This window comes from Canis aureus, chromosome 19, assembly GCF_053574225.1.
Source record: "Canis aureus isolate CA01 chromosome 19, VMU_Caureus_v.1.0, whole genome shotgun sequence".
In the NCBI taxonomy this organism is placed as follows: Eukaryota; Metazoa; Chordata; class Mammalia; order Carnivora; family Canidae; genus Canis; species Canis aureus.
The window spans coordinates 40,666,900-40,692,431 of record NC_135629.1 but is presented as its reverse complement, the minus strand read 5'-3'; the positions used below and the strand labels follow the sequence as shown (position 1 = coordinate 40,692,431).

The window sequence follows — 25,532 nt, the reverse complement described above, 5'->3', positions numbered from 1 at the left end:
GTATGATCCTGGAATCCCAAGATAGAGTCCCACATCAGGCTCCTTACATGGAGCCTGCTTCTCCTATCTCTGCCTCTCCCTGTCTCTCATGAATAAATAAAATCTTAAAAAAAAAATTATCACTATCTATTTCCAGAATTTTCTTATCATCTCAGAGAAAAACCCTGTACCCATTAAATAATAACTCCCCTTTCTCCCTTACCCGAACCCCAGGTAATCGCTAACCTAACTTTGTCTCTACAAAAGGCCTATTGTAGATATTTCATATAAGTGGAGTCATATAATTCTTGTTCTTTGGTGTCTAGCTTATTTCACTTATCATAATGTTTCCAAGATACACTCTTTCTGTAGCCTGTACTAGAACTTCATTTCTTTTTATGCCTGAATACTATTCCATTATGAATATATATCACATTTTGTTTATCCATTCACCTGTGATGGACTCTTGGGTTGTGTTGTTCCCACTTTGGGCTGTTGTAAATAATGCTCCTGTGAATATTAGCTTATAAGCATCTGTTTGAGTCCCTGTTTTCTTTTCTTTTCTTTTTTTTTTTTAAGATTTTATTTATTTATTTTGAGAATGTTTTGCTTTTGTTTTAAAGATCCTGTTTTCAACTCTTTTGGGTACAAACCTAGGAGTGGAACTGCTGGATCATATGGTAATCCTGTTTAACTTTTTTTTTTTAAGATTTTATTTATTTATTAGAGAGAGAGAGAGAGAGACGGGCAGAGACACAGGCAGAGGGAGAAGCAGGCTCCATGCAGGGAGCCCGACGTGGGACTCAATCCCGGATCTCCAGGATCACGCCCTGGGCTGAAGGCGGCGCTAAACCACTAAGCCACCGGGCTGCCCTCCTGTTTTACTTACTTACTTACTTATTTTATTCATGAGAGACACAGAGAGAGAGAGGCAGAGACACAGGCAGAGGAAGAAGCAGGCTCCATGCAGGGAGCCCGATGTGGGACTCGATCTCGGGTCTTCAGAATCACACCTGGGGCTGAGGGCGGCGCCAAACTGCTAAACCACTCAGGTTGCCCCTGTTTAACTTTTTGAGGAAACACCAAATTGTTTTCTGTAGTGGCTGCATCATTCTTACTGGCAATGTTCCTACTTCTCTAAGTTCTTGCCAACCCATACCTTCCTTTTTCTTTTTAATTGTTATAGCCCTCCTAGTGGGTATGAATGTCATCTGATTATGATTTTGATTTGCATTTCCCTAATGACTAATGGTGATGTGTGCCTATTGGACATTTGCGTATCTTCTCTGGAGAAATGTTTATTCAAGTCCTTTGACTATTTTTCAACTGAATGCTTCTTAACTCTTAACTGATAAAGAGGGAAACTAGTTCTTAGAACATCTAAGCTTTTTTTTATTTTCTCTTTTTGCCTCAGAACTTTTGCTTATGCTCAGAATGCTTCTTCCCATTGCCCTTGCCCATGGCTGCTTTTCACACTTCCTTCAAGTTCCCCAGATGTTCCTTCCCTGATCATCCTATCTCAAGTGTTCTGATTTAGAAGCCTTATTATTTCTAATTATAGAACCATATTTAGTTTCTTCACAGCACTTATCAAAATCTATAAATTGTTTTGTCTATATGTTTATTTACTCTTTCTCACATTAGCATGTAAGCACCCTGAAGGTATAGTACTTTTGTTTTGTTTTTAAAGATTTTATTTTTTTATTCATGAGACAGAGAGGCAGAGACATAGGCAGAGGGAGAAGCAGGATTCTTCGGGGAGCCCAATGTGGGACTCGATCCCAGGACCCCAGGGGATCATGACCTGAGCCTAAGGCAGACACTCAACCACTGAGCCACCCAGGTGCCCCAGTACTTTTGTCTTTTACATTAATGAGCACAGAGCCTGGAATATAGTAGATGCTTAATAAACAAATGATTAATGAATGAGGAAAGTTTTGCAAAAGGATACAAAAGCCTAGAACCCCATTTTCAGTACCATATGCAGTAACACCTGACAACTGCAGCTGGTCATACTAAATAAATAAAAATCCCTCTTCGAACTTACTGCCAAAACACAGAATATCACTGGCATTTTTCCTTAGCTTGCTTGAGTTTTAAAAACATCTGTGCTCCTGGCAATAAAGAGATATGTGTGTAGGTGTAGATTAGTATTTATACATGTATTTTCTAGACCTATCTGCTGAAAGGGCCTAAAAAACAATGATACCCCAGTAGCAATCAGTCCATCTAGTGTCAAGATCTTGGTTTTTCTAAATACCGTTCCTACAATAAAAGGAAGCAAAGCTCCCTGGAGAAATGGTAGGTTCCTGAATTGGGGCAGGAAAAATAAAAGATGAGCCTGCAGCATCATGTTGTAAGGGAAAGTAAAGTAGTCAAAAATTATGGGTGTATATGTCAGAAGCACACAAGAGCCAATATGTAAAGGAGTCCCAGTGGCCACATCTAGAATATGAGAGGAATGATGGAAACAGAAGTCACCATTAGGCATATAACAGTAATTGTCATAGGCAAGAACACTGATCAATTCTAAAACTAGTGGGCTAAAGTACTATAAGAAACAGGATATTTAGGGGCTCCTGGGTCGCTCAGTCAGTTAAGCATCTGACTCTTGATCTCAGCTTCTGGCCAAATAGAGAGAAGAAAAAAGATACAGTGTTCCTTTCTCCTTTGATGGGATACATCGTCTGGACACTGAACTTCATTTGAATCTTCAGCATGTTCTTCCACATTAGACTAAAACCCACCTGATATTCATAAAAGGGCTGTTTTTTAGTCTGTTTGCCAAAGCACTTAAGAAGGCTTTCTGGCACACTGCTGACTGCTGAAAGCATGGGAATAGCGGACAGGGCCCTGTAGCAGTAACAGAGAAGCTGGTACAGCACAAGAAGGAGGGGAGATGGGGTTTGTGTTAATCATGATCTTTCAGTATCCCTGTCCTTCAACATCCATAATTAAATTCAAGCACTAAGTTTAAGTCCAATGCACTGGTTGATATAGTAGTGGGCTCATCGGCTTGGATTATGCTGGTTACATCCAAGTCCACATCTGGCATCTCAATTATTTTGGAGCAACCATTAACTGCAGCTTTCAATTCATAAAGACATTTTTAAATATCTTGATGGGACTCAAGAGCTGGAAGAGATGGGTCAGCCTTGAGGAGATGTGTCAGACTCTTCCTGCACATGGCCCACAACCAGGCAAGGAAAGATGTATGATAGGGCTTTACCTAGAGTGCTAGCATCACAGGAGCATTAGAGGATGTTGGGTGTATGGGACTCTAATTTTTTTTGCAACTTTTCTATAATTTTAAATTTACTTCAAAATAAAAACTAAAAGCCCTGCATTGTTGCATTTTCGTATATATGAACTGGACCAATAATAGCTTCCATTTTCTTTGAATAAATTTGGCTTCACTTGACTTAATAAGAAAGGATCACATTTTGGTTTAACTGTATACTTGAGAAAGTATATTTATTTTTCCTAGTGAAAATGCAGCCCAAGCAAAGAAAAGAAAGTATAAACCAATGATTTGCTATGGCTTTTAAAGACTTCTGTTCTTGGGATCTCTGGGTGGCGCAGCGGTTTGGCGCCTGCCTTTGGCCCAGAGCACGATCCTGGAGACCCGGGATCGAATCCCACGTCGGGCTCCTGGTGCATGGAGCCTGCTTCTCCCTCTGCCTGTGTCTCTGCCTCTCTCTCTCTCTCTCTCACTGTGTGCCTATCATAAAAAAAAAAAAAAAAAGACTTCTGTTCTTCAGGCAGAGAAAGTTGTGGGGAAAAAACTGAACCAATGCTATGATAATCCTTCCCTGGGAGGCACCTTGATATTCAAACTTGTCCCAGTTCCAGTGGTTGTGATTTAGAAAACATTTCTCTGGAGCCAGGGTTCAACTCTCTTTGAAGAGATTCTTTTCCCCCTTAACATGAGAAGGACTCCATGAGCTAACAGGGCCTATAGTTCTCTATCTGGTTTGGGCATATTTATAGCAAAAGATTTGGCCATGAATGTGTTGAGTGTGGAAGAGTAGGTGGCTGAAGCTGCATTTAGAAAGCATTTGTAACTGCTGTTCTTAGCCACTTAGAGACAGCAATGTGTTCTACTCTGGCTTCTCTCTCCTTTTGCAGGCTTAGAATATTTATTCCTTCAAATTCAATATTTTTCTAGTTCCATTTTGAAAACAATAGCAAATAGATCATCGAATTCAAAATTACACAATGGACTTGAATACACACTGCTCCAGAGTGATACACAAATGGCCAACAACAACACATCAATATCCTTAGTCATTAAGGAAATGCAAATCAAAACCACGATCAGATACCATTCATACCCACTAGGAGGGCTATTAACAATTAAAAAAAAAAAAAAAAAAGGAAAGTACAGTTGGCAAGAATGTGGAGAAATAGGAACATTGTCAGTAAGAATGTCAAATGGTGCAGCCACTATATAAAACAGTTTGGTGTTTCCTCAAAAGTTAAACAGGATTACCATATGATTCAGCAATTCCACTCCAAGGTTTGTACCCAGAAGAGTTCAAAACAGGATCTTTAAAACAAAAGCAAAAACACACACTTCTCTCTCAAAATAAATAAAAAAAATCTGGGAAGCCTGGGTGGCTTAGTGGTTGAGCGTCTGGCTTTGGCTCAGGGCATGATCCTGAGGTCCGAGGATCAAGTCCCGCATGGGGCTCCCTGCATGGAGCCTGCTTCTCCCTCTTCCTATGTCTCTGCCTCTCTCTATATATGTGTATCTCTCATGAATAAATAAATAAAATCTTTTAAAAAAGAAAAAAAAAGAAAGAAAACAGGGACTCAAACACATGCTTAATAGCTAATATTCATTGGAGCATTATTCACAACAGCCCAAAGTGGGAACAACACAACCCAAGAGTCTTTTACAGGTGAATGGATAAACAAAATGTGATATATATCCACAATGGAATAGTATTCAGGCATAAAAAAGAAATGAAGTTCTGGTACAGGCTACAGAAAAAGTGAATCTTGGAAACATAAGTGAAATAAGCTAGACACCAAAGGACAAGAATTACATGACTCCACTTATATGAAATATCTACAATAGGCCAATTTGTAGAGGCAAAGTTAGGTTAGTGGTTACCTGGGGTTCAGGTGAGGGAGAAAGGGGAGTTATTATTTAATGGGTACAGGGTTTTTCTTTGAGGCAATGACAAAGTTCTGTAAATAGATAATGATAATTGTATACAACATTGTGAATGTACTTAATGACACTCAATTGTACACTTAAAAATGGTAAACTTGGGATCCCTGGGTGGCTCAGCAGTTTGGGGCCTGCCTTTGGCCCAAGGCGGGATCCTGGAGAACCGGGATCGAGTCCCACATCGGGCTCCTAGCATGGAGCCTGCTTCTCCCTCTGCCTATGTCTCTGCCTCTCTCTCTCTCTGTGTGTCTATCGTGAATAAATAAATATAATCTTTAATAAAAAAAAATGGTAAACTTTATATTATGCGTTTTTACCACAATAAAAAAGAGTTAAGGAAACAAGAAATACTAATATGTATTGGTTTTTCAAAACTGAGGATTCCTTAAGCAAAGGATGTATAAACATGACTAAATTCATAATAGTGTTGGGAAATTAAAATAGCAGAATCCCCCAAAACTTAACTTACACATGGCGGGCAATCATAAAAATATATAAACACAGTGACAAAAATCAGATTTTAAAATAAAGTGACTTGGGGGCCTGGGTGGCTCAGTTGGTTAAGTGTCTGACTCTTAGTTTCAGCTTAGGTCATGATCTCAGGATCCTGAGATCAAGCCGCGATCGGGCTCCACACTCAGCACAGGGTCTGCTTATCCATCTCACTCTCTCTCTCAGAAATAAAAATAAAATCTTAAAAAAAAAAAGTGACTTAATTCTGGTATATATTCATGGGGTCCTATTCTATAATGTCAATTTATATTCTCAAACATTATACTTTTCCATCAAAAGTTAGAACTTCCAGGCCCCCCTAGTCCATCTGTAAATTCTTTACCATCAATTCATTCCCCCAGCACATACAGACATAGGCTCCACACAGCCTCCTTACCAGCTAGCTGTCTCACCAACTTAGCCTGGAAAGCATTGAATTCTTCCTCCTCTGAGGCCAGAGAAGTACTTCTTCCCCTCTCCTAGACCATCCCAGGAAATAGGGGAAACCATCTTGCTAACAGTATTCTCTTCACAACTGGGAATTCTTCTAGGGTTTACCTACCAGTGAATTCAGATTTTCAAGATCTAAAGACCTCGTTGGTGCTTTTGGTCTCAAATTTTGCTTAACAAAGTGATTTACCTGCTTTGAGACAACAGAGATCTACAATCACATCACATGGCCAACAAAACAAGGAAAACTAAGCCGATAGCCTGCAAAAGCCCAAGGCTGCTGCTCTCTCCAAACTGGCCAGTGACTGACCTTTGTACTCAGGGGTGAACTCCTTCATTTCGGGAGGGAGGGATTCATAGAAGCGCTGCTCCCGGGAGATGAGGGGCTTGCACACAGTGTGGTCGTCGTAGCGCATCATGCTGCTGTGTCCGCCCACCTGGTGGATGAAGGGCTCCAGGAGGACACCCCGGTCTCCGGCCCGACTTGCGTTCTTGCCATACTGCCCCACTTCCATGGTTTGACAAACACACATTGCGTTGGGGGCCAGTTGCACACTGAGGGCAGAGGATGCAGCACATGGGCCACGAAAGGAGAGCTAGGCAGAAGGTCCTGGCGAGTTGAAAGCAACAGTCAGAGTCTGTTCCACTTATTCTTCTTTCCTAACAGGAAAGAGAGAGAAGAAAGAATCAGAATATCTGGCAAGCTACAATTTCCCTGGAATTCATAGAATATCTGCTCCATAAATAAGAAAGGGATTCTGGGGGCACCTGGCTGGCTCCATCAGTTTAACTAACACACAACTCTTGATCTCAGGGTTGTGAGTTCAAGCACCATGCTGGGTATAGAGATTACTTTTTAAAAAACTAATATTTTTTTTAAAATGGGATTGTTTTGTTCCCAGCACCTACAGTGCTGCCTGGTATATGAGAGGCAGGTGGCAAGTTTTTCTGAATGATACAACTTTGGTTTCCTCCACCCATTTTTTTTACACACAGAAGCCCACATTTTCTTCCTTTCCTGGCTGTCCTAACTTTCCACATTCCCTAAAGGATTTGATTTTAGAGCTACAATATGTTAACAGTCATCAGAAAGGCAACTATCCCTGTTTATTTCATATTCAAAGATAAACGTTCAGGGAAAAAACATAAGGCAACACAAATTCATCTTGTTCAGACTTCTCACCATATCCAGTAATGGTAAGGGTCTCTCGCTGACTCAAGGAAGAGTTTTTGAGAAATCTGGTCACACTAGATTTTTAACTTTTCTGCCAAAGGCCAAGGAGCAGGCAGGGGAAGCCAATCCTTGCTGAGTCGTAGCATCATAAAAAGGGTTTGCTTTTCCCAAGGAAATTCAGGGTTCTGATTTCTTCTACTTTGAATCGATGGCCATCAATTTATGGCCTTATCCTGCACCACAGAGTTACTGTATAACTCTACACCAAGCACTGGGATAAGGAAAGGTCCTTTGTACTTATATATACACCTTGTAATGCCAGTTTTCTCTCAAGAAAGTTAAAGTAATGGGCAACTTCTCTAATACTGAATATATTTTGAAATTAGGAATGTAGCAGGCAAGACTACATCTGAAAGATTAAGACTAAGAAAGAAAAATATTGTTAGGAGCAGGAATATAGCTTTACTTGCAAGAGATAAAACATTATTTTTCTTCTGAACCTCATAATTTATGGGCAAAATAGGCTACTGAAAAACACTGCTGTAAAACCACAAAATTTTCTTGATTCAAAGCTGCCCAGGAAGCTTTATTTCACGGTTATCAACAAAAGTAAATGACTTTCCATCCCTATAACTGATCAGCACCACTTCAATGCACACACACTTTTTTGCTTGCCTATCCACTCTCTAGTCCTCCTTCAGAAGGCAATTCTCTGCCCCACAGAGTTTTCCCAGCCTTCATTCTCCCAAACATGAGTTGGGTGCACACCTCTATGGCTTCTAAGGTACCTTGTGCCAACTATCTCAGCAATACATCACTGTACTGTCACCTATTTACTTGCCTGTCACCATCTTGCATTTCTACCTAGGGTCCAAGGCAGTTCCTGGCACACCAGAAGTGTTCAAAAACAGGTTTGTTGGACACAATGAAATAATTCCAGGAAGAGGGCTGCAGGGAGTAAAAGCACAACAGTATGAAAACAGGAGTCACACAGTGGCAGTGTTAAGTGGGGAAGGTGCTGTGAAGGCCTCTCGAGACTCCTAGAGGTGCCCCCTATGGAGTGGACCCTACCTAGCACTGTCAATTGGCTTTTGCCTGGCCCTGCCACAGGCCAGGATTGCCTCTGATGGGGGATGGGGTACCCAGGACGGAGCTAAACTTTCTAGCCTGGGTCAGTGGGTGTCTGGGAAAAGAGAGGGATCGATAGTGCCAAGCACTCCAGAAGAGGCAATCTCTGCAGCATCTACAGACTGGAAGGCACAAATATAATCTCCAGTCAGATCCAGACTTTTGGTATTTTGTTTCTACATGATATGTACATAAAGTCATGGTACTATTTTCGTGTTTGAAATATTTTCTTAGACGTAAACATGTAATGGGCACCCGGGTAGTATAGTCTGCTAAGCACCAGACTCAGGTCATGATCTTAGGATCATGAGATCGAGCACAAGCAACAGGCTCTGCCCTCAGTGCAGAGTCTGCTCAAGGTTCTCTCTCCCTCTCCCTCTGCCCCTCCTGCTTGTGCTCTCTCTCACGCTCTCTAAAGTATATAAATCAATTTTTTTAAAAAAAGAAAAGTAAACATGTAAAATACACCAAATTTCTGAAAGCTTTGTTTTAGCATTCTTTTTAAATAAACCTGGAACCTAAGAAAGTGCAAATGCCCAGAACTCTGTCAATCTCTGTGAGGCCCTGGCTTTCAAAGCATGAAGCTGTGGGTAAGTCCCTTAACTTCAAATTTCCTCACCTATGGGGCACTCGGGTGGCTCAGTCATTTGAGCCTCCAACTCTTGACTTCAGCTCATCATGAACTCAGAGTCATAAGTTCAAGGCTGTGTGGGTCTCTGCACTCAGTGTGGAGTACGCTTGTCCCTCTTCCTTCCCCTCTGCCCCCACACTGCACATGTGTGTGTACGCGCATGCACACTTGCTTGCTCACTCTCTCTCTGAAATAAATAAATAAAATCTCAAATTTCCACACCAATAATTTGAAGACATGCCCTCCACTAATCCTGTGGGATATGCTGATGCAGGCAAAGGGCTTGGGCTTTCCCCACCTACTGCCCAGCCTTGAAATACTGGAAACAGCGATAGCTCTGACTCTCTTATAAACAACCAGAGGTTGCTCCTCAAGTCTGGTAGCCACCAAGGCCCATGCTGAAAACCAAGGACTGAGAAGGTGTAAATGATGACGTCTTTCTCCACTCTTTCCTTGCTGACAGAGTCCCAATTAGGCAGTCCAACCTCCAAGGAATGTCAAACTCCATTCTTGCTCAGGGAGAATTTGAAACAGTACTTCTATCCCTTTGAGACGGCTGATTTAGGAAAGGGCATGTGACCATCTTCTAAGCATGAGACATGAGGAGAAGTTGGCCAGGGGTCTCCTGGGAAAAGGCACCTCGCTCTTAAAGAACAAGAGAGAGGTGTCTCTTCTCTTCCTCTGGATAGAAATTCTGTCTGGGGATCCTTGGGTGGCACAGCGGTTTGGCGCCTGTCTTTGGCCCAGGGCGCGATCCTGGAGACCCAGGATCGAATCCCACGTCGGGCTCCCGGTGCATGGAGCCTGCTTCTCCCTCTGCTTATGTCTCTGCCTCTCTCTCTCTCTCTCTCTCTCTCTGTGACTATCATAAATAAATAAAAATTAAAAAAAAAAAAAAAGAAATTCTGTCTGGATGTGTATCTGAGACTATTATAGCTACCTGGTGACCCTAAAAGATACTAGCCTAAAGACTAGGCCAACATGGTGAGCTAGCACAACACAGGGAGAGAAATCAGGGTCCCTGATGTTGTCACTAAAGTATTGGATATCTTGTTATGTAACAAAAATAAATTTCCCTTTATGCTTTCAGCCAGTTTCATTAGGATTTTCTGTCACTTAGAGTCAAAACCATCCTAGATGAAAGGACAGAAAAGCATCAAAATCTCCAGATCATCAGTTAATAATACACTTTGCACATAAAGAGGTAAGTGTTTTCTAATGATAACAAGGAAAACTTCCAACAACTGAAGAATAAGTCCTTCACAGATGACAAAGGACACACTCTCCCAAACTCCAAAGGGAAAAAAGTAGCTTTATAATCTTTAAAGTGTCCCCAAAGGCAGACAATCTGAGTTATACCTGGTCCATTAAAGTTGGTACCAATATACTAAAAAAGAATCTGACAAACAGAAAATTCATTCTCTCATAAGTCATAATGGACCTACCCAAATATCGAAATAATCAACTTAGAACTGATTCTACTATGATTCAACAACAGGCAGACCATAAACAAAATTTATACTCTTGCCACTGATTATTATTTTTCACAAACACATCTAAACACAACTGAGTCAATAAATTCTGTTTTCCAGAGTGTAACTAATCTTCAAAGATTTTTCAGACTGTCCTCTGCAAATACACTGACCTGATTTTAAGTAGTTTATGCCATCCAAAACATTAATAGTTTCTAATCTTTTCCAGACTTAAATTAAGGAACTACTAGCATGAAGAAAAACTTGCAAATTCTTTAAAAACAAAAAGTATAAAAATAAGTCAGATCATTAAAATCGGAAAGGTTTCAATAAAAAACCCCACCAGTATATGTTTTGGCCTTTTTGTTCTGTAAACAACTCCAGAGGTTTCCCTGGGGGACACTATAAATGGTATGCTTTTCCCTATGTGGCAATAAATTGAGGTTCTTTATTTGGTTTATAATACAGTGATGCTTCCTATGCACCTGCTATCTAAAATTCATATTGTTCAAGTATATAATGTACAAAAAAAACTGGGGGCTATGATCATGGGAACAGGATAATTTTTAAAAATTTTAATTCCAGGGGCGCCTGAGTGGCTCAGGTCATGATCCCAGGGTCCTGGGACAGAGCCCTGCATTGGGCTCTCTTGCTCAGCAGGGAGCCTGCTTCTCCCTCTCCCTCTAACCTACCCCTGCTCACGCTCTGTCAAATAAATAAAATCTTTTTAAAAATAAAAATAGGGCAGCCTGGGTGGCTCAGCGGTTTAGTGCCGCCTTCGGCCCAGGGCGTGATCCTGGAGTCCCGGGATCGAGTCCAATGTTGGGCTCCCTACATGGAACCTGCTTCTCCTTCTGCCTGTGTGTGTCTCTGCCTCCCCCCAACTCCTCTCTGTGTTTCTTATGAATAAATAAATAAATAAATCTTTTAAAAAAATAAACAAGGGACACCTGGGTGGCTCAGTGGTTGAACGTCTGCCTTTGGCTCAGGGCCTGATTCCAGGCTCCTGGGATCAAGTCCTGTATCAGGCTCCACACAGGGAGCACACTTCTCTCTCTGCCTATGTCTCTGTCTCTCTCTGTGTGTCTCCCATGAATAAGTAAAAATAAAATCTTTAAAAATAAATAAAATTAAAATTAAAAAATTTAATTACAGTGTACTTAACATACAGTGTTATATTAGTTTCAGGTGTACAATAGTGTGATTCAAGAATTCTATACATTGGGTAGCCTGAGTGGCTCAGCGGTGTAGCGCCACCTTCAGTCCAGGGCCTGATCCTGGAGACCCAGGATCAAGTCCCACATCAGGCTCCTCTGCCTGTGTTGTGTCTCTGCCTCTCTCTCTCCTTCTCTGTGTCTCTCATGAATAAATAAATAAAATCTGAAAAGAAAGAAAGAAAGAAAGAAAGAAAGAAAGAAAGAAAGAAAGAAAGAAAGAAAGAAAGAGAGAGAGAGAGAGAGAGAGAAAGAAAGAAAGAAAGAAAGGGAAAGAAAGAAAGAAAGAAAGAAAGAAAGAAAGAAAGAAAGAAAGAAAGAAAGAAAAGAAAGAAGAAAAAAGAAAGAGAAAGAAAGAAGAAAGAAAAGAAAAAGTCTGCTTTTTGATTTATATATTTTTGCTGTTGTTCATATTTTATTTTTTAAATTCCACATATGAATGAAATCATAACAGTATATGTCTTCTTCTGACTAGCTTATTTCACTTAACATTATATTCTCTAGATCCAACCATTATATTGCAAATGGCAAGGTTTCACTCTTGCTTATGGCTGAATAATACTCCATTGTACACCACATCTTCTTTATTCATTCACCTACTGACACTCAGGCTGCTTCCACAATTTGGCTATTGTAAATAATGCTGCAATAACCACAGTGGTGCATGTATCCCTTCAAATTAGTGTTTTCATATTCTTTGGATAAATACTCAATAGGGAACAGAATAATTTTTAGATTGAGACTAACAGAAAGTACTCCTGTTTCAAAAGAAGCACTAGATATCACCCCTTGCAAATGTCATATTTAGGGGGAGAAAAAGCTTAGATATAATAATCTGAGCATTATAAAGATCTCACAAATCTATGTACTGAACTACATTAGGATCTGTAATTTTTTTCTGTAAAAATCACTTTGCTGTAATTAACACAGCTCAGAGAAAGAAATTCTTAGTACCAAAAATATTCTTTGATCCCTTAAACAATTGCAACTTCTCATTTTGCAGTTTCTACATAAGATTTGTCCACTCATGGGGGCCCCTGGCTGGCTCAGTTGGTAAAACATGCAACTCTTAATCTTCGGGTCATGAGTTCGTGCCCCGCATTGGGTGTGGAATCTACTTTATTTTTTATTTTTTTTATTTTTTGGAACCTACTTTAAAAAAATAAAAAGACTTGTCCATTCTTATGAGGCAGTGAGGGGCTCATTATGCAGTTACACTTGTTTCAGACAAGAGCTACAGGAGCAGACGGAATCTTCCCTTCCTGTGGAACTTCTAAAGCATGTAAATACTAGAGGGACAAACAGGAACAAAGGAAACCTACCAGTCTAAAACCATGCCAAGAGACTAGAAAGAAAAAGGAAAAGACTGGAGCCATTTCTTGGAAGCACTGCTAAACTAACAAGGAAGAGTAATCAGCAAAAAAAAACAATCAAGAACCAAGTTATTCAAAGTTCTCCAAGTTTCTGCTGAAGAAGTACTTAACAAAGGCAATATTTAAAACCCTTAGGCAAGAATAAGTATCCCAAATGAGCCTACCTGTGAGCACCTGGACAGCACTCTGAATACAGCAGACTCTGCTGAGCACTAACATACCTGACACTCTACTCACAACATAGAGAACCTCCTCTTTCCCAGTGGTGCATTAGTAATCTGGAAGGTATCGGAAGGAAATTGATGCCTAGGTTTATCCTCCACCCTACTCCAGAATTAATTGTAGTGAGAAGCCTCTAGAACATCCTATTATAATCTCAATCTCTCTGTAGGCCATGACCTGGCTGCCACCACCTAGTCAAGTAGTACGCTGGACACCCCTACCCCTGGCTGTCATTGTCAAAGACTTCTATAACTTTTTCCACAACACTACTGTTTTCAGCATCTTCAACCTCATCAGCCCAAGGAGCTATTCAGTTGCCAATACCACCATAGAGGATCATGGTCATCACGATATTTTGATCACCCAGTGCTCCATGATCACCAGCACTAACATTCTGGGCATGACAATAGCCATCCTGAGGATCTTCCTGCACAATATGACCAAGTAACCAAGTATGATGCAAACCAGTAAGGTAGGCAGTACCTTCTCCCTGTCATGACTAAGGACCAATCATAACTACTGTGAGAACATACCAAAAGAAAGGTTGATGGAAAAGAAAGTTTCTAAAACACCCCTCCCCTCAAAGAAACCCCTCACCACCTCCAAATATCATCACTTCCAGGATTAAATTTCAATATATGAATGGGAAGGGGCACAAACATTTCTATAGCAGAAATCATGATCAGTGTTTAAAGCTCTGCTTCCAAGTACCTGCTGTCTCTTTTTCTAGTGAGACTTCACTATTTCTGTCATGACTTGGTAGGATATTTGACAAGGAAATCTTGTTTTTGTGAGAAGGAGCTTGCACCTTTTTTTCTATGCAATAGTTTGTACCACTATGTATATTGGATTGAAAATTGTTTTACTGGGGGATCCCTGGGTGGCTCAGCGGTTTAGAGCCTGCCTTTGGCCCAGGGCGTGATCCTGGAGTCCTGGGATCGAGTCCCACGTCGGGCTCCCTGCATGGAGCCTGCTTCTCCCACTGCCTGTGTCTCTGCCCCTCTCTCTCTGTCTCTTGTGAATAAATAAATAAAATCTTTAAAAAAATAAAATTGTTTTACTTTTAAATGTTTAAAATAAGAAAATTCCCACAGCAGAAGCCTAATACATTTCAGTATTTACTAGTAAAGCTCCTTTCTTTCTTTCTTTTTTTTTTAAAGATTTTATTTTTAAGTAATCTCTACACCTAACATGGAGCTCGAACTCATAACCCTGAGATCAAGAGTCACACACACTCCACTGACTGAGCCAGCCAGGCACCCAGTAAAAGCTCCTTTCTAATGAACACAATCTCGAAAAATAGAACCAAATCAAGATGTTCTAATATTTATGCATTAGAGTAAACAAGACCACAGTGTGTTGATTACCATGTCTGTTTTTATTGGGGTCTTTAGGGTCTAAATCAGGTACTAGGGGAGAGAGGAAAAGCATAGCAGCAAGCTAGGCTTTAGTTTGCCAAAACAGATACTTGAGACAAGATTAAGTTCTGAATTTTGGCAAAATCACTGTTATCAAAATTATATAACTCAGTAGATAATACCTATGCCCTAAATACAAGATGTGGTTTGGGTTCTTGTCTTATAAAAAAACCTGGACCCTGGGGCACCTGGATGGCTCAGTGGTTGAGCATCTGCCTTTTGGCTCAGGTCCTGATCCCAGGGTCCTGGGATCAAGTCTTGCATCAGGTTCCCCATGGGGAGCCTGATTCTACCTCTGCCTATGTCTCTGCCTCTCTCTGTGTCTCTCATTAATAAATGAAATATTTAAAAATTTTTTTCAAATTAAAAAAATTTAAAAACTGGACCCTAACCAAAGGACCACTGGCTTGATTTGTGGGGCTGTCAGAGATGTTCAGAGAGGAAATAATGTAGGTTGAATTAGTTATTTTAGATCATTGGAAGTTTACATTAAAATGGTTAAAATTTTGTCAGCTTATGAATGGACTGCTCCCCCAGTCAAGCGGTTCCACTGCTCTACCTAGGAGTCTGTGAACCACCAGCTACAGGAATCTCTACTTGTTTGTCCTTTGTTTGCTTTAAGACACTTTGGTTCCACATTTTACTGCATAAAATGGGAAGGAGGATATTCTTAAAAAGAACAAACTTGGGGAGCCCCGGTGGTGCAGCGGTTTAGTGCCGCCTGCAGCCCAGGGCGTCCTGGAGACCCTGGATTGAGTCTCATGTCAGGCTCTCTGTATGATGTCTGCTTTCCCTCTGCCTGTGTCTCTGCCTCTCTCTCTGTCTCTATGAATAAATGAATAAAATCTTAAAAAAAAAAAAAAAAGAACTTGCTGAGATTGAATTTTTTTTTCACCAGTGGAAAGCAACAAATGGAAATAAATGTATACCCTGCAAAGATTAGTTAAAATAGTTAGGCTGACTTTCTGGTTATAGACACTAACTCCTTGAACATATAATTGAACTCCAAAATGAATTACATCTCTTTTCAAATAAATAAATTTTCTGATACTGCTGAAATTTGTATATTACAGTAATTGTTTTCCTTTTTTATTTTTATTTTTTTGAAGATTTTATCTGAGAGTGAGCAAGAAAGTTTGAGAGACAGTGAGTGGGAAAGAGAGAGCACAAGTGGAGAGAGGGGCAGAGTGAGAAGTAGGTTCCCTGCTGAGCAGAGAGCCAGATTCAGGGCTCCATCCTAGGACCCAGGGATCATGACTTGAGCCAAAACAAAGGCAGACACCCAACCGAGCCACCCAGGCATCCCTTCATTTTATTTATTTATTTTTTGCATAATTAAGTATCCCCCATTTATTAATTTACAAACTACAATAAAATCTGACGGCCATTTCATTTCACTAAGGGCTTTTGCTTTAAAAAAAGAAAACAACTGGGACACCTGGGTGGCTCAGCGGTTGAGCATCTGCCTTCAGTTCAGGGCATGATCCCCAGAGTCCTGGGATCGAGTCCCACATCGGGCTCCCTGCATGGAGCCTGCTTCTGCCTCTGCCTGTGTCTCTGCCTCTCCCTCTCTGTGTCTCTTGTGAATAAATAAATAAAATCTTTAAAACAACAACAACTGGGGTGCCTGGGTGGCTCAGTTGGTTAAGCACCTGCCTTTGGGTCAGGTCATAATCCCAGTCCTGGGACAGAGCTCCACATCAAGCTCCCTGCTCAGCAGGGAACCTGCTTCTCCCTCTCCCTCTGCCCCATCTCCCACTGCTTGTGTACTCTTTCACTCTCACTGTCTCTAATAAATACATAAAATCTCTTTTTTTTAAAGATTTTGTTTATTCATGACAGACAGAGAGAGAGAGAGAGAGAGAGAGAGAGAGAGGCAGAGACACAGGCAGAGGGAGAAACAGGCTCCATGCAGGGAGCCTGACGTGGGACTTGATCCCAGGTCTCCAGGATCACGCCCTGGGCTGAAGGCAGGCACTAAACCGCTGAGCCACCAGGGCTGCCCACATAAATTTTTTTTTTTAAATTTAAGTAAACTGTGGTATATTCATATGATGTACAACACAAAAATGAAAAGGAACCAATTACTGCCACACACAACACAGATGAATTGCAGGTGTGATATAGCAAGAAAAAAATCTAGACACTAAGGAGACTATGTGGTATAATTCTATTCCCATAAAGTTCAAAATGATAATGGAGACCAAAATAGTGGTTACTCTATGAAAATTGAGAAGGGGCACAAAGGTAGAGATGACACAGGTGAATACTATAAATATCCAGTGAGCTGTGTCCCTGGATTTGTGAACTTTACTGTAAGTTAGAAGCTTGATTATAAAGAAAAAGAAAATCAATAGCATTCCCCTATACCAACAAAAAGCAATTAGAAAATGAAAACTGTTTAAATACATCCCATTCACAACAGCAACAAAACTATAAATTACCTATAAACCTTTAAAAATTATGTCAGACAATAATAAAGCTCTACTGACACCTAAAATTAAGAGGCACAATATAAACTGCTTTTCTGTTTGTTTTAATTCAACAACACAGCAAGTCTAGTAAGTGGCAATGAAAAAAAGCTCTGGCGAAGAAAGAGAAACTGCAATCAGATACAGTGGTGAACAAGGTCAGACTATTTTAAGAAGTAGTAAGGCACTGCCTCCATAGCAAGAACAATACCTGGTCACCAAGTTCATTAGTTGGGCCAGCACAGACATTTGAAATGCAAATCAGCAAACACACACTCTAAGAAGCTTGGTTAGAATTTGAAATTCTCTGGCCAACACATTTTTATAGCCTCAGGTTAAGCACTTGGGTTTTATATGAATCTTTTTGTAAAGACAACCATCCTTGGTGCCTTCACACTGCGCAGGTCTATTTACAAATTTCCTCAAAACTGGTTTATAAATCCAATATTTCTATTACTTCTACCAAAATATCAGGGTATCTGGCTGACTGAGTCAGCAGAGCATGGAACTCTTGGTCTCAGGGTTGTCAGTTCAAGCCCCACATTGGGAATGGAGTCTACTTAAAAATATTAAAATTAGGGATCCCTGGGTGGCGCAGCGGTTTGGCGCCTGCCTTTGGTCCAGGGCGCGATCCTGGAGACCCGGGATCGAATCCCACGTCAGGCTCCCGGTGCATGGAGCCTGCTTCTCCCTCTGCCTATGTCTCTGCCTCTCTCTCTCTCTCTGTGACTATCATAAATAAATAAATAAATAAATAAATAAATAAAAATTAAAATTAAGGGACACCTGGGTGGCTCAGTGGTTGAGCGTCTGCCTTTGGCAGGGCGTGATCCTGGGGTCCCAAGATCGAGTCCCGCATCGGGCTCTGCATGGAGCCTGCCTGTGTCTCTGCCTCTCTCCCTGTGTCTCTCATGAATAAATAAATAAAATCTTAAAAAAAAAAAAAACAACTTAAGTCAGGAATGCTAAGTAAAATTTTGGCTAAACTGTATCTTTAGTTTACTTTTTATTTTCTTACAGACTCCAAGAGAGAAAATAGCAAAATCATTCTTAATTGAAAAGAACATAAAGGGTTAATAAGCCAGTTCAACAGAAAAGAACAACACACAAAGCTTGGTACATAGCCCTGGACTTCATGAAAACTTATTTTTAACCAATTTCAGAAATAAAAAACTTGATATGGACTGTGACAAGCAAAGATATCAAAATATCCTCAAATTCATGGGCAGAAAAAAAAAACTAAAGCAGAAAACACAAAAGCACATTTGTTCTCTAAAGCACTGAACCAAGGGAAACACTGTTTTCTTATATTCAAGTCTGTTCTTGCTTTTACATATGTCTATAGGCACTGATACAGATTAGGTATTTGTGAGGGAGAGACAACAATCCTCCTTCCCTTGATCCTGGGGATTGTTTCAAGCACATGCACACAAACTTCTCTTTTGAGGACAAAGGAAATATAAGCATTGCTCTCAAGGTACACAGGGCTGCCAAACTGAGCCTGTTCTATCAATCTAACCAGGGACTGGCCTATTACCTAGAAACCAGAAATATGTGCAGAGGCCCCAGAGCAATCTGGGAGATTTGAAATAAGAAAGGAAAAAAGGGGGACGCCTGGGTGGCTCGGTGGTGGAGCGTCTGCCTTTGGCTCAGGGCATTATCCCAGAGTTCCAGGATCAAGTCCCACATTGGGCTTCTGCAGGGAACCTGCTTCTCCCTCTGCCTATGTCTCTGCCTCTCCCTCTGTGTGTCTCTCAAGAATAAATAAAACCTTAAAAAATAAAAAAAGAAGAAGAAGAAAGGAGGGAGGGAGGGAGGGAGGGAGGGAAGGAAGGAAGGAAGGAAGGAAGGAAGGAAGGAAGGAAGGAAGGAAGGAAGGAAGGAAAAAAGGCTAAAAGGTATCTATTTTGTTGCTTGTCCTCAGAGAAGAAATGAAGGATTGTTTAGACTTTTGGGTCCTATCCCAGGAGTAAGGGACACAGAGGCGTATTCCTGAGGACACCAGGCTAACAGCGAGCAGGGAGCAAGGAGAAAAAGAAACTTGGCAAGAGGCCTGAAATGTGCCAACCCATCAAGAAACAGCCAGGACAGAATTAATTTAGAACAAAGAAAAGACAGAACCCAGTGATCCCCTTTCCTGTTTTTACCAAATTTCTAAAGATTAGAAACCCAACACTTCCTCAGATATAAAGATACATATTTTTAGTAAAGATCCTTTTGAAAGTGTCTCAACTGTGCTAAAAAGAGTGGAAAGGGGGGAGTCTAAGGACAGAATTTTAAGAACACAGGTCCAAAGTGGTACAAGGGAAATCAAAGTGAGAAAAGGCCAAAAGAAAGGAGGAAGAGGGGGATCCCTGGGTGGCTCAGTGGTTTAGTGCCTGCCTTTGGCCCAGAGTATGATCTTGGAGTCCCAGGATCGAGTCCTATATCGGGCTCCCTGCATGGAGCCTGCTTCTCCCTCTGCCTGTGTCTCTGCCTCTCTCTGTCTCTCATGAATAAATAAATAAAATCTTTTTTAAAAAAAAAGGAGAAAAGAAAAGAAAAGAAAAGAAAAGAAAAGAAAAGAAAAGAAAAGAAAAGAAAAGAAAAGAAAAGAAAAGAAAGAAAAGAAAAGAAAAGAAAAGAAAAGAAAAGAAAAGAAAAGAAAAGAAAAGAAAAGAAAAGAAAAGAAAAGGAGGAAGAAAGGTATGCCAACCTTCTCACCTGAAACACTGCTCGTTCACAATTTGTATGGAATTATTCTCTAACAAGCTACAGGAATACCTCTGTTGTGAGTAAATAGTTCCAGTGAGCCATAGTTAAGCCAAGTAAGTTTCTGCCTCACACATTTACAAGTGAATCTAAACAAGGTCAAGCCTAGAAAGCACACACCTAAGATAGGAGAAACCGTTCTAAAAAATAAAAAGTTGAACAAAAACACACAGAACACTTAAAACGAGACTGCCTAAACTGCTAAAACATGGAATGAGGAGCTTCCTGGTCTTATTTCATTCTGCTGAGCTCACTGAAGACCCAGAAACTTCTGCACAACTGAAAAAAAAAGATGCAAAGGGATGGTAGCAGGCCCGTTCCCACAACACGGGTTTTATTATTTTTTAATTTTTTAAAAGATTTTATTTATTTATTCATGAAAGACACAGAGAGAGAGAGAGAGAGGACGACACAGGCAGAGGGAGAAGCAGGCTCCATGCAGGGAGCCTGATGCGCGACTCGATCCTGGCACTCCAGGATCACGCACTGGGCTGAAGGCAGGCGCTAAACCGCTGAGCCACCCAGGGATCCCCCACAACACAGGTTTTTTTTTTTTTTTTTTTTTTTAACGTTTATTTATTCATGAGACACAGAAAGAGAGAGAGACAAAGAGAGGCAGGGACACAGGCAGAGGGAGAAGCAGGCTCCATGCAGGGAGCCCGATGCCGGACTCGATCCTAGGACTCCAGGACCACACCCTGGGCCAAAAGCAGACGCTAAACCGCCGAGCCACCCAGGGATCCCAACAACGTGGGTTTTAGATGTGACCAGTAACCCTCCCTCCTTTTCTTCACCTCTATCCTGTTGTGGCTCCACTGAAAGAGAAGCTGAGCACAGTGCAGGCAAGCTGACAGTACTGAGGCAGAAGTGAACTGAGGTGACTAGGAAACAGACGCAGACACCTCTACTTGGGATTTTCCCTCACCACAACATCTTTTGAATAAAATCAGCTCTGTTGCAGAAAAGAAACAAAAGAACAATATTTACCACTCATCAGAGTATCAATTAACTGTAACTGGGTTTATAACTGGAGGTTACTCCAGGTACAAATCTGCTACTTGTACTAAGGATATTCACATGTGTCCTGCTATTCAAGAGGTAAAATGTGGAAATAAAACCTCCTATACCTAGGACAGGTGAACCCAAAGCTCTGGTCACAGCACTGAGCTTTTTAAATGACTTTGGGGCCTCATTTAGAACCCACCTCCATTAAAAATGATTACCAGCTTCAAACTAGAAAAATCTCCAGAGTAAAGAATTATGCAACCATGAAATAGCTCCTGTCTTTCCTGCAGTGTCTCAATGATACCACAAAACTGTTAGAATTCAAAGAGGTTTCAAATCACTGAATTCTGTACTACTTTAAAAGATGCACCAAGAGGCAGCATACACCTAAAAATCAAGACATGGCTACAACCCAGAGGACTCTCCTTCGGTGGTGAAATCACACACTTAAACATTTTGATGCTATAATACTTCGCAGATTATTTAAAAATATAATCAAGTAACCAGATTACTCCAACATGAACACTGGGCTGTATTCAGCAACAGCTTGGGGATATGACGAAGTGTCCACCACAAAATACAGCTCCACTGCATTTTGCTCTTTTGAGATAATCTGCTGCTATATATGTCTCACAGAGGGGCTGAGACCAACTCAGAATGTCTCCCCCAAGGACTATGTTCTTGGAATCCTGTGTCCCTGCCTCCTCTGAGACCCCTCTCCCTCAAGGCCAAACAACATAATTCCTTATACAATCACTCATTCAGAAAACAATACGAGGAGATTTCAGGACACAAAACTGACAGTCCCTTAAAACTACACACCACTGGGAAGGATACAATGACCCATCTAATAAAGACTTTATTTTTATTATTTTTTTTTTATTATTTATGATAGGCACGCAGTGAGAGAGAGAGAGAGAGAGAGAGAGAGGCGCAGAGACACAGGCAGAGGGAGAAGCAGGCTCCATGCACCGGGAGCCCGACGTGGGACTTGATCCCGGGTCTCCAGGATCGCGCCCTGGGCCAAAGGCAGGCGCCAAACCACTGCGCCACCCAGGGATCCCTAATAAAGACTTTATTATTAGAAGATACCTATAAGCAGATGAGCAATATGCAAAATGAGTGTGGAGAGAGCCTTTAAAAAGAGGTAAGGGCAGCCCCGGTGGCGCGGCGGTTTAGTGCCACCTGAACCCCGGGGTGTGATCCTGGAGACCTGGGATCGAGTCCCAAGTCAGGCTCCCTGCATGGAGCCTGCTTCTCTCTCTGCCTGTGTCTCTGCCTCTCTTTCGCTCTCTCTGAATAAATAAATAAATAAATCTTAAAAAAAAAAAAAAAGAGGTAAATGACCTGTTTAATGCCTCACAATATGCAAGAGTTTGAAAGCTTCAAGCAGATCACATTCTGTCTTCCACCCTCTGTGGAATCTCTTCCACATTCTGTGAAACACCAAAATTACTACTTTTTTTTTTTTTCCCCCAAATTACTACACTTTTATGGGCACTTGAGAGTGGCTTGGTCAGTTGGGCATCCAACTCTTGATTTTGGCTTAGGTCATGATCTCAGGATCATGAGACTGAGCCCTGAGTGGGGAGCCACACTGGACATGGAGCCTGCTTAAGATTCTCTCCCTAGCCCCCTGGCCTCCCTCTCTAAAAAAAAGATTCTCTCACTGCCTCATGTGCATGTATGCTCTCTCTAAAAAAAAAAACAAAGGTTAAAAAAATAGAATTACTACTTTTAAACATCTCTAAATATTAGAAAATACTTCTATCAACCTCGCAGATGACACACAGTTCCAAATAGATGGGACCACAAATCCATCAACAACTCCCCAACTTAGACAAGAACAGAGATATCTAAAAAGAAACATCATTCCCTAAGAGCGGGTTCTAAATCTCTCTGTTCTCTCAGCTTCCTTTCCTGATCTTCAACTGACATAAGAAACTGAGCCTGAACATGTAGAACTCTTAGGATTCTGGGGGTCAGGATGATGTAAAAAAGACCGTGGAACTCAACCTAGAAGCAAGCATCAATCTCATGATTAATAAGCTATGTACCCTTCAATATACCAATTTAACTATTTTCTCTGTCAAGAACTTAGATTTGAGACTATCTGTCCTAGATACTTTTTTTCTTTTTGAATTTTTATTTAAATTCTAGTTGTTAACTTATAGTGTAATACTGTTTTCAGGAAGAGTTTAGTGATTCATTACTTACATATAATACCCAGTGTAGATCAATCATAACAAGTGCCCTCCTTAAAACCCATCACCCATGTAGCCCATCCCCTATCCACTTCCCTCCATCAATCCTGTTCTCTATTGTTAGTCTCTTACAGTTTGTTTCCCTCTCTTTTTCTTGTCCCTATGTTCATCTGTTTCTTAAATTTCACATACAAGTGAAATCATATGGTATTTGTCTTTCTCTGATTTATTTCACTTAGTGTAATACACTGTAGCTCCATTTGTGTTGGTGCAAACGGTAAGATTTCATTCTTATCTATGGCTAGGTAATACTGCATTGTAGATATATACTATCGGGGCACATGTACTTTGAATCTCTAATTTTTACCCTTTGGGTAAATACCTAGTAGTGCAATTGCTGGGTCAAAGGGTAGTTCTACTTTTAACTTTTTAAGAAATCTCCATACTGTTTTCCTGAGTGGCTGCACCAGTTTGCATTTCCACCTACAGTGTAAGAGGGGCAGTTCCCCTTTCTCTGAATCCTCACAAACATCTGTTGTTTCCTGTATTTTTCATTTTAGCCATTCTGACAGGTAGGTGTGAGACAGTATCTCATTGTGGTTTTGATTTATACCTGAGGATGACTGATGATGAGCATCTTTTCATGTGTCTTTTAGCCATCTGGATATCTTCTTTGGAAAAATGTCTATTCATGCCTTCTGCACATTCTTAATGGATTTGTCCTAGATACTTTTTAGTGAGGTACTATATGAGAAAATACTTTAAAATCATATACTATCTTGATGCAGGTAAAGCAATGCTAAAATTTTTCAGCTTTTAAGGAATTGGAAATATAAAATTTATGACTTAAGGTTCTCCTTAAGAAGCTAGAAAAAAAGCAAATAATAAAGATATAAGCAGATTCAATAAAATAGGGGGATTAAGAATGCCAAAAGTAGGTATTTTTTAAAAATCAATAAATTTCATAAATCCTCCAGAGAAACTGAGAACACACTAATTGCTACTATCAGGGATGAAAAAAGTGATATCATTACAGACCCTGTAGGGATTAAAAGAATAATAAGGTAATATATATGAGCAACTATATGCCAATAAATTCAACAAGTCAGACAAAATGGACAAATTCCTTGAAAAATACAACTTACCAAAACTTACACAAGATAAAATTTTAAACCTGAATGGTCTTATATCTATCCAGAAAATTAAATTTATCAAAAATCTTTCCACAAGGAAAACTCAAGACACTGAATTCTATCAAACATTCAAGGAAGAAATAGCACCAATCTTGCACAAATTCTTTCAGAAAACAGGGAGCAAAAAAAACATGTTCCAACTTGTTTTATAGGGTCAGTTATCCCTGATAACAAAACCTAAAAAAGAGCCTTACCAAAAACATATAAACATAAAAAAGAAAAAAGACTAGAAACCAGTATCTTTCATGAAAAGACACAAAAATCCTTTAAAAAATGTTTAGCGGGAAGCCCAGGTGGCTCAGGGGTTTAGCACAGCCTTTAGCCCAGGGTGTGATCCTGGAGACCTGGGATCAAGTCCCCGCTGGGCTCCTTCGTGAAGCCTGCTTCTCCCTCTGCCTGTGTTTCTGCCTCTCTCTCTCTCTGTATCTCTCATGAATAAATTTTAAAAAGAAATGTTTAGCAAAACAAATCCAGTGATATATAGGATGCCTGGGTGACTCAGTCGATTGAATATCTGCCTTCAGCTCAGGTCATGATTCCAGGGTTCTGTAATTGAGCCCCAATAGAGTTGGGCTCCCTGCTAGGAGGGAGCATGCTTCTCCCTCTCCCTCCCGCTCCCCCTGCTTGTGCACTCTTTGTCAAATAAACAAAATCTTTTTTTTTTAAACAAATAAAATCTTCTAAAAAAACAAGTCTAATGATAAATAGAAAGAGTAATGCATCATAACAAAGTGGAGAATGCAAAGTAGATCAAATATCTGAAAAATCAATGAAATTCATCTTATTAACAGAAGTATGAGTAAAGCCACAGATAAATATATCTCCATGTACACAGAAAAAAAGTTAACAAAACTCAACACCCATTCATGATTAAAAACTCTCACAAACTAAAAAAAAAAAAAAAAAACAAAAACCTCTCACAAACTAAAAGAAGGAAACTTCCTCCCCTGATAAAGAGCGTTTATGAAAGATTTGAAAAACCTACAGTTGTCATCATAATCAACGTGAAATTGTGAAGATTTCCTTCATATAATCAAATAAGCAAAGATGTCCATTCTCACCATTTTACTCAACATTTATGAGCCAGTACAATAAGAAAAACGAAACAAAAAGCATAAAGACCAGAAAGGAAGAAATAAGACTTTCTCAATAAATAGATAACACAACTCTTTACAA

The 25,532-nt window shown here is 40.4% G+C and overlaps 1 protein-coding gene and 1 pseudogene across 4 annotated transcripts in view; both read right to left on the bottom strand.

Annotated features, from left to right (window-relative positions):
* Positions 1-25,532, bottom strand: part of IP6K1 (inositol hexakisphosphate kinase 1) — a 65,417-nt gene that overhangs the window by 14,429 nt on the left and 25,456 nt on the right. The window contains exons 1-2 of one of the 4 annotated variants that reach the window (XM_077858866.1): positions 8,116-8,222; positions 6,538-6,760 (exon numbers count right to left, since the gene is read on the bottom strand). In XM_077858866.1, coding sequence (XP_077714992.1) covers positions 6,538-6,679 — 142 coding nt within the window. In that variant the 5' untranslated portion in view covers positions 6,680-6,760; positions 8,116-8,222. Of the gene's footprint in view, positions 1-6,410; positions 6,761-8,115; positions 8,223-25,532 lie in introns of those variants that run through there. The other 3 variants (XM_077858864.1, XM_077858865.1, XM_077858867.1) reach the window with 3 other exon arrangements.
* Positions 466-6,404, bottom strand: LOC144290061 (aminoacyl tRNA synthase complex-interacting multifunctional protein 2 pseudogene; annotated as a pseudogene).